The sequence below is a fragment of the Octopus bimaculoides genome, chromosome 10, assembly GCF_001194135.2.
Source record: "Octopus bimaculoides isolate UCB-OBI-ISO-001 chromosome 10, ASM119413v2, whole genome shotgun sequence".
Lineage (NCBI taxonomy): Eukaryota > Metazoa > Mollusca > Cephalopoda > Octopoda > Octopodidae > Octopus > Octopus bimaculoides.
Window position 1 is genome coordinate 87,476,965 of NC_068990.1, and position 10,439 is coordinate 87,487,403.

Here is a 10,439-nt window from a genome sequence, read left to right on the forward strand (position 1 = left end):
CCCACAAATCATACACGTGAAAAGCAATACTCCTTCATTTTCTACAAACATACACACACACACACACACACACACACACACACACACACACACACACACACACACATATATGTATGTAAAATATCGGGGTTTAGTTCACAGGTGGTCTAAATGACCAGGTACGCTGGGTAAGTGCTGTAACGGATTACCGGGGCCCCAAGCTCATAGCCGAGACGGGAATTATGGAACGATTGTAGATTTCCGATGCAGCGGATATATAATTGTTAAAAAGGACAACAGACGTTAAGGCAAGACAATCATCTCAAGTCATAATAATAATAATAATAATAATAATAATAATAATAATAATAATAATAATAACGTATATGACTTGAGATGTTTGTCTTACCTTAACGTGTGTTGTCCTCTTTAACCATTATATATATATATATATATATATATGTATGTATATATATATATATTTATATACAATAGAAACAAACTGGAAAAACACCGGGAAGGTGGACAATTTTTTTTATAGAGTTATTTTTGCTACATTTCTTGTATAGAATATTTGAAGGAGGTCAAGATTTTGTTACCAAAATTCACCAATAGAACTGTGGCCCACTTTAATGGAAATGTGTCTTTTGTGCTTGAATGCTGGTGAAACTAAATTCTGGTGTGGACTAAATAATCCAACTCAAATCTGACGGCCGAGAGCCTTTATTATTATTATTATTATTATTATTGTTATTATTATTATTATTATTATTATTGTTGTTGTTAACAGTTTCATGCGAGCTTCTACTGTTCCAGCACGTGCACATCCTTATTTATGAAGTGCGCACTTTACTTCTTTCTGGGAATGTAAAATTGTGTTTTCATGCTACAGCAATTTTGCATTGTTGTAGGAACTTTAAAGTTGTTTCTGATAATATTGTAACGTTTCATCCGTCGTGTAGAGAACTAGCATTGAGGTATGTTTTAATTTGTGAATTGGTTTCTCTTATTTTGAAAGCAACGTATGACTTTTGTTATTTGATTTTGTGACGAGAAGTGATTGAATAAAATGTGTAGATTGGTAATATTAAAGAATTGCAGCTGTGTATGATTTGAGGTGTGTGACTTTTCGGTGTTACAATGTCAGGTATGGCATATATAGGTGTATGTGTTGTATTGATTAATGGGTGCTGATTATGTACTTTAGAGGCTGTGTGAATGGTTTAATTTTAATTGATGTTCACTGTATTGAGAAATGTTGTATATATAGAAGTTACACTTTGTACTGAGACATTGAAATGAAAGTACCTTACGTAGGATGTATGCTGTGACTTGTAGGCCTATATTATATACATGGCGTATAACTTATCGAGCCATAGTACGGTTTGTATGCTTTTGCCCATGGATATTTATCAAACATTGCACTTCAGTTATTATTGGTAATGTCTTCTTTCATGCCTACATGTTGCATATTTCAAATTTTTTTGTTTTGATAGTTTCTCAACCTCCTTTCGAGCAATGTTTTGGTAAAAGAAAACAAAAAAAGAATTACCGGGATGCCGGTCTATCAGTGTGTAGACATTTTCTTTGAAGTCTTTGATTATTATATCTGGTCGGTTTTCCTTGATCTCCTTGTCAGTGTAGACAAGCAAATCTCAGGTGATTGTCACCAAGCCATTGTCATGCACCATGTTTTGTACATGTTTAAACTATTTATATTTTGTCACGTTGAAATGTCACTATATTCTCAGTGGACATAGCTACCGGCTTCGATCGTGATTCTGAATAAATCTGGACTGGTCAAACGGAGAGGACATGGCCAACCGTCTCAATACGCAATTTTCAGAGTCTGCACTCACTCTGTATCTTTTTAGTTCTAGTCGATTTATTTTTGTTCGTTTCGTTTGTCATTGGTCTTGTGCAGTTAAAATCAGACTTTCTGTGTCGGATTCCTGTTTATCGTTATTTTCCCTTATTTTTTTTTGTCGCTCCATAATTGAGCCCCCTATCGGTGAGTCTATCGAACAACCATTCAATTCTCGCTACTGGCATTATTTGAAGCAGCGTTCATTGTAGGAGAGCACGAACAGCTCCTGATGCTTTCTTCGTTGATGGTTGTCGGGATGCTTAAAGAATGTTGAAGAATCTCCCGTCGATGTTTCGCAATAACACGCTGGCACATCGCTGTCGATCTGTGTGTATAGTCAGCACATGCGTATTTTGTGTCGATAATTGGATCATCATTTGACCAAATCGGACGTTTTGACCAACTTACTGAATCGTATCGCTTCTGAATGCTGTTTAACTCCTTCATATTTTCTCTATGGGTTGGTGATTTTATACTGCTCGAACGCGAATAAAGAAAACTGCTGCTAGATCGACTTGAAGAGTATGATCTAGATAGAACCTTCACCACTGGGTTTTGTTGTATGCCAATGTTACCCTCGTTTTTCTTCGTGTAGCGAACAACGACATGGACCTAAGAGAAAAAAAGAGAGAAGGTATTATAAAGATGAAAACATGACTGATAATGATGAATTTTCATTTTCTTTTTAAATTTTAAGCTTGTTTTAAGAAAAACATTCTTAGATCCAATACTAACAAAATATATGAATCCTGTCAAGTCGAAATGGAAAAAAAGAACAAGCCCCAAGAAAGGCAAGAGAAGGCGATTAAACTAGCACTGTATTCGTAAGAGAAATCCTTTATTATTTCTACTCTTTTGTGTATCCCCGGTCGGGCCTATTAACAAATGTTTTGAAAGTTCCCGTTAATGGCTATAAATTATACTGACAAACTCTACACACTTTACGAGTAAACAATAATGTATTTCCACTTTGTGAATAGCTGAACAAACATTTACAAGTAGAGATATCCATTCAGAAAACCTACTGAAATTGTTCATAAATTAAGATATAAAAATGAGTATGATGTTAAATAAATGTACCAATGCAGCTACAAGAACAGGTGAATTATCTAAAACTGAGAACATTAAATTAGATACTACACCAACATTATAGGATTAGACCAGTATCACAGATAAAAATTCTTTCTTCGGAATAAATGAAACTTATAAAAAAAATAACACAAATGATGGAGAGAATTAAAAAAGAAATTCTACACAAAAGTCAAACCAAAATTAAAAACTGAATTTTATGCTAGAAATTAGATTATAGCTAAAAGTAGTATAGCCATCCCAATCATAAACTCCTACTTAAATATTTTAAAACTGAGAGTTAAGTGAATTAGACAGAAAAAAGATAGCAAGTTACTAACAACATTTCGAAGCCATCATACCTACGTAACGCTGAAATACCCCAACAGAATTAAAACGGGAGTCAATAAAAATAAAAACTACTACAAGATATCAATAGTATGACGAAAATTACTTAGAAGCAAATAAGAGGAAATTGATTAGCATAAAATAAAAGGAAATTGATTAGCATAAAATAAAAGGAAATTGATTAGCATAAAATAAAAGGAAATTGATTAGCATAATAAGAAGATATGAAGAATGCAAGATGAAAACATAATTTCTCTCTTTATAAAGAAACAAAAACGTGCAAAGTTAAGTAAACAGAAACAAAAGTTTTACATAATGTCAACACGACTGAAAAGTTAAGAAAGCACGAAAGGGAAGATCTGAACGGAATTAAAATATATGAATAAAATAGAGAGAAAGGAAAACATTCCAAGGAAAATAGACTGCAAAACTTCACTACCAAAAAAAGAAAGAAAGAAAGAAAAAAGAAAAACCTAGAGTGCAGGCGAACTGTGATCCAGAAGATTTTGACTAAAAGTAGGAACAAAAGGATTGATTTTAAATGCAAAGAACCAAAATAAAATAATGAAAGAAGCAAAGAACAGATAATGCAACCGATACAAAGAGATAATCGTCCGCATCCTTTTCAGCTGATAGCACAGCTTAATCCGTTAAACATTACACGTGCTTCACAGAACGCTATTCGATATAACAGCCATGTAACAAAATAACGCAGCTTACATAAACACATACTCCATAAGAACGACAAAATGAAATAGCATAGCGCAGACAATGCACATTCTGCGAAATCACAAGCGGTCATTATAAAACAACCAAGTCATCAATATTCAATACTTAAACATTAATAACTTATTTTCTACACGTTTGCCAGCGCTCACAACAGCATTGTTGATTGTATTTCTGTTTATGTCACGCACAATTATTTGCTCGAAGATTTTCTTGAAGAGTATACAAATCAAAACAGGATGTGGTGACTTCCGTGTGTCTTCGAACACGAATAAAAGCAAACACATGATGATGTGTGTGGCAGTGTCTTGCCTACTGAGTGAGGCTTGACTGCATTTTGGGACTAAGGGCGAGGCCAAGCGATAAGCTAAAGTCTCAAGATCCACATCTACCTATGGACTTGTATCATAGCGCATTGTATAACATAATATGAGGTTAATATTTAGAGTTATTGTCAGTGACTCTAACCTCCGGTTCGTTGTCGCCTTTGTTGTACATAAGCAGGATGTAAGTACTGAAATGAGGAGGAATGATATATAGTTAAGGTTCGGTATGAATTTACAAAGACCCATCAATACTACAAAGCCATTCCTGAACAATGTCCAGAGAGGGATGCGGAAATACGATTTGTGAGACCGCGGTACTAGAAGTCGAGCTGGTAGATGGCTTGTTGGTTTCTTGTGAAAACCACTCGGGGGCTTTCTATCTCAAAGAACTTCAAAAACCGTAAGAAAGAGAGCAGCAATAAAAATAAGAAAAAGTTTTAGAAGGTGCCGTTATCTTCATAGCACTTCCGCATGAAGAAAATCCCCTATTTTTTGGACGCCTTATGTTCAATTGCAAAATTTTTATGTGATATTTGTGTAATAAAGAAATCAAACCTGGAGTGTGTGTGTGTGTGTGTGTGTGTGTGTGTGTGTGAGAGAGAGAGGGAGAGAGAGAGAGAGAGAGAGAGAGAGAGAGAGAGAGAGATAGAGAGAGAGAGGGAGAGAACATTGTAAGCAATGAAAGAGATAAACATGGAATGAATAAATCTTATAAATATCTATCTTTCTGTCTGTCTGTCTATCTGTCTATTTAAGGGTGGGAGATTGGCAAAATCGTCAAAATGTTGGGCAAAATACTTCCAACACAAGGATTACTTCCAGCTCTTTACATTCTCAGGTCAAGATCAGTCAAGGTCGACTCTGCCTTTCATCCCCTTTTGCGGTCGAATCGATAACGCGTTGCACAATATGTTTAGCGGCATTTCTTCCGGTACTTTACGTTCTGAGTTCAAGTTTCGCCGAAGCCGACTTTACCAGTCATCTTTTTTGGGGTCGATGAAATAAGTAGCAGTTAATCTTGATTACACTCTCCCACAAAAGTTCAGGCCTTGTGCCTATAGTAGAAATAATGATTATTATTATTATTATTATTATTATTATTATTATTATTATTAGTAGTAGTAGTAGTAGTAGTAGTAAAGGTGTATATACTCACAGGCCCACGGAGTGTCGATCGTACCTTCTGACATCTGATTATGCGCAGTGCCGCTCGTCTGAAAGTTTTACTCCCGTAGAAGTACAAGATGGGGTTTAAAGCACTGTTAAAGTGTCCCAGTAAAATAGTATAGGAGAGTATATGAGTAAAGTTTTTGCTTTGGGTCAATTCGAAGTCTAAGTACACATTGATTATGTGGTAAGGTGACCAACAAAAGAGAAACAAAGCTGCCAAAACGATCAGCATTTTCGCCACACGTCTTCGGCCACTCATTACGTTATTTGAAATACCTTTACTGACCGATGAATCTTTTCTCTTCAAATGAGAATCTTCGGTGAGTAATCTCCATCCTATCAACGAATAGGATGTTGTCGTTATGATACCTGGGAATATATATATTATGAGAAACAGGCATAAGTCATATAGTATCCGCTGTTTTAAACTGGCCCAAATTTCGTGACAAAAGTACAGCGTCTTGTTTGGTATTGGAAATGATGTGAGTTTTTTAACGTGTAGCATCGGTGACATGATACAAACAGACGACAACCAAATGAAGATCGTCAGGCGTACAGCTATCCGGGTAGTACACAATCGTCTGAATATCATCGGGTATTTGATGGCGAGCAGGCGATCCAGACTCAAGATAGAGATGGTGAATATACTGGCTACTACAGCCAAGCCTGAAATGAAAAAGAAACATTCGTTATTTAAGAAAAAAATACAACAACCTTTCAAAAATAAGGATAGACATTTTGCATCCTCCCCCATCACATCCACCATTATTATCACCACCGCCATCATCATTATCTTGATCGTCATCAATGGCTTCATATCGATTATTACCAACCACATGAACTCTTATCACACTCGTTATTGTTATTAAAAGATCTATTGTTAGTATTTTGGACAAAATGCTTACCGGCATTTCACCCGACTCTTTACATGCAGTGTTCGAATTCCGCCGAAGTCGACTTTACCTTTCTTCATTTCAGTGTCGATAAAATGAATACAAGTTGAGCTCTTGGGTCCATGTAATCAGCTGGGGCCCCTCTCATAAAATAACTGGCCTTGTGCCAAAATGTGGAACCATTTTTATAAACTTTGTCGCACAATCATCATCAGTATCAACCTCATCAAAGTTATAATCGTCAAATCTATGGTTATTTTGTGGCTATATTCCTATTTTCCAAATAACATCATCATCATCATCATCCTCATCATCATCATCATCATCATCAGTAGTAGTAGTAGCAGCAGCAGCAGCAGCAGTAGTAGTAGTAGTAGTAGCAGCAGCAGCAGCAGCAGCAGCAGCAGCAGTAGTAGTAGTAGTAGTAGTAGTTTTCAGGATGGCAGAATCGGTAGAAAGCATGATAACATTGCCTTGTTCTTTTTGTACACGCCGTCAAAGTAACGCAGGGCTAAGAATATACGAAGCTCAATATGCATATCATGACAACCCGTCTGCATGACAATCATATGTGCGTGATATGGCGACCTGATATTAAGATAAACAACGCATGACTTTGCAGGTGGAGGCCCAATTAGAATTTTCTTCAGGTCGTGCAGCCCGTCCCGCTCAAAAGGTCCCTCAATAAGGGTTGCTTTCGGATAATGAACGAAACACCCATATTTTCAGGGATGAATTATTCAAACCCCAATACATGACTATGTTGCTCCACCACTACACCTGTTCGTGATCAGAGATGCACATATCGTCAGTTGGTTAGAGTCAAGCATCTGACAGGCAAATCTGTGTATTCAGCAGAATATTTGCTGTAGCCCATCTTTTATACCAAGATTATTATTATAATTATGAAAAATGGCTATACGGCTACACACGTAGACACGATACTGATTTTATGTTGGTAAGTTTTTACGTTGTCTTCATCTATTTTTCCGAGTGAATCTTTTAAATTTATTATTATTATTATTATTATTATTATTATTATTATTATTATTATTATTATTATTATTATTATTATTATTATTATTATTATTACGATCAGATTAAATCGTTTGCACGCCGGACCAAATACATAGCGACATTTCGATAATCTTCACATTCTGAATTAAATTTTCACCGAGGTAGACTTTTTTATCCTTTCGAAGACAATAAATAAGTGGAATACATAGGTTGATGTAATGAACAAGCCTTCCACCAAATTGCGCGTTTTGTGCCTATAGTAGAAAGGATTATTATTATTATTATTATTATTATTATTATTATTATTATTATTATTATTATTATTATTATTATTACTATTATTATCATTATCATTATCATCATCATTATATAAAAAACGATTTAGAGCTATTGCTTGACTATTCATCATTTGATGAAAGTCATTTAAACTACTTTCTCTTTTCCGTTTGATGTCATTGTCAAGATGGATATGATACATCGATTAATGTTCATACATCATAATGTTCGTCATCCTAATGACAATATCCATTATGTTCGCTTTTACTTTTGTTTATTCATACTTTAAGTTATATTCTATAAAAGCGTAGCAGATTCAAGATCTTGGATACTGGAATGATATACAATTAAGCTTGTTTGCCCATATTAGTTATATGAAGAGCAGTGTATATATATATATATATATATATATCACTCTTGACATACTTGTACTCAAGATGGCGGCAGGCATTGGTATTGTTATCGTTTTTGTTGTTGATGATGTTGGCTATTATTTTTTCAATAGATTTATTTTTAATTGCTGCTTTCATTGATCAAGCAAACTTTTTTTTTGTACTAAGATTTCTGATATATGTACAACGCATTGTGCTGCTATTTTCTTTATGTATTTTATACGAGTAACCTCCGAGTATTGGATAATGTATTCCACTGAATTATTCCCTATCATTTTCAAAGCTTTTATTATTCTAGCTATTATTCTATTATTCTATTATTCTAGCTATAATGTCTGTTTAGTATCCATATTCTGGTTGTCTTCATTTCCAGATTTGAGAACAGCAGTTCGACGAGAGCTTGTGCTCTTGATCATTAGGACGATTCTGGATCTGGGGGATTCTTTGATTGGACCTCGGTTAGAGGTTTTCCTGTATTAAGAGAACAGCATCACACATGTGTTTACATATTTTGCATACTATGTATACTTATTAGCACATTTCCAACTTCTCTTTTCTTCATGTCAAGAATGATGAATGAATTCTTTAAGGATGACGAACGAGACACTCGTGTTTCCAAGGATGACTTATTCAAACCCCAAAGAATCCTTCTCACCACATAACTATGAATCTCCCCAACTACTCCTGCTTATGATCAGAGATGCATATATTGTCAGACAGCAAAGGACATGCTCTCCTGGTTAAGATCAAGCAACTAACAAACGATTCTGTAGTATTGAGCAGAATATTTGCTGTTGCCCATCTTTTATACAAAAACAAAACATGTATATGTTAACACTTCCAATCAGTTAAGACAAGAAGCCATGAAAGCCACTGCTTGATACGGCGTCAGGGCATTATCATCATCATCATCATCATCATCATCATCATTATCATCATCATCATCATCATCGTTATTATCATTATTATTATTATTATTATGTTGTTTTTTTTCTTCTTTCTTCAAATTTTCTTCCATTTCTCGCCGAATTATTATTATTATTATTATTATTATTATTATTATTATTATTATTATTACTATTCTTATTATCATTATTTTATTTATGGTTTGACAAATGCATCAATAGTTTGCGCTTCTGTTCTTAAAATAAGAATTGAATATATCTTAACAAATGTATCCGATGTTCAAGTTTAAAAAAAGAAGTTAAAGCTCAATAAATGCTGCGTAAAAATGCCTTAACGTGCCCTATCTTAATAGGTAATCTGCCAATATGTTTAAACAAGTTATTGGTAATCATTCTAGTTTTCTAATTACATTCCGTTAGTGCGAAAATGTTTTTAGTTCAACAACTTGATCAATAAGTCCCTAAAATTCTCAATTGTTTTCTGTACAATATTATGCATTGCTATGTCGATAATTAGTTTATGATTGTCATTTTAATCATGGAAAATTAAATGGAAGTCTATTACGAACTAAATGGTGCCTTGTCGGTATGCTGATGTTCCAAAGCGTTTTCAGACTTACTTTCTAAGACCTACACATACTAACAGCTTGTGGGGTCAGATGTTTGATGAAAATGCTCTAAGAACCTTATCATGGAAAAAAAGTCAGAAAATATTGAAACTTTTATCCAAATAAGCTGCCGATTTCAATCACTTTAAGAGAGCGATGTAGCAATGCTGACAATGTATTGACATAAATTAAATGAAATTAATCTTTCATAATATAAGTTTTGGAAGTTCACATGTTTTTTTCATTCAGGAAATCAAACAGAACTGGTTTTTCGTTCCCTTCTGACTGTTGCTGAGTAACCTCGTGGCTGCTAATGAGAATTACACAGATACAGCTGTCTGAAGCAGGAGCGGGAGTGGGATTATCAGTGGCTGTAGATGTCGGTCTAACTAGTAAGAATTGTAGTAATATTTAGCAAACGTTGCAGTAGTGTTGGTGGGGGGGGGGAGGCTGCCCCCCTTTTCTCTGCTACAAGTATTCAAAGGTGTTTGGATATTGGTTATGAAAGTCATCTCATTGTTGCTGCCTTGTTGCCTAAGTATGTAATCTCTCAGATGGTATAAAAGAAAAATCGCAATCTTTGTTCTTTTTCTTACCGGCACGCGCATCTATATGTTTATTGATGCTTGTTTATCTGTATTCTCGTATTTTAAGTTGCATTGTTGTAAGGAACCTTTCTGTCTGTCAAATGTTACGTTCTTCACACCTCGAGCATATGCTTGCATCGATTAAGTCTTCAGATACACAGGTGAAGTTATGCATTATTATCAAGAGATGCTTTTGTGTGAAGTTTTGAAACGATTCTCTGATCCTATGAAGATTAAAATAGATGTCACAGCAGGCATATATATATATATATATATA

At 34.7% G+C, this 10,439-nt stretch overlaps 1 protein-coding gene across 4 annotated transcripts in view; it reads right to left on the reverse strand.

The window, feature by feature from the left end:
* Positions 1–35: 35 nt before the first annotated feature.
* Positions 36–10,439, reverse strand: part of LOC106869943 (QRFP-like peptide receptor) — a 58,081-nt gene continuing 47,677 nt past the window's right edge. For all 4 annotated transcript variants that reach the window (XM_014915880.2, XM_052971350.1, XM_052971349.1 and 1 more), the window contains 2 exons: positions 5,471–6,150; positions 36–2,458 (listed from right to left, as the gene is read on the reverse strand). In XM_014915880.2, the coding sequence (XP_014771366.1) occupies positions 2,012–2,458; positions 5,471–6,150 (1,127 nt within the window). In that variant the 3' untranslated portion in view covers positions 36–2,011. The remainder of the gene's footprint in view (positions 2,459–5,470; positions 6,151–10,439) is intronic.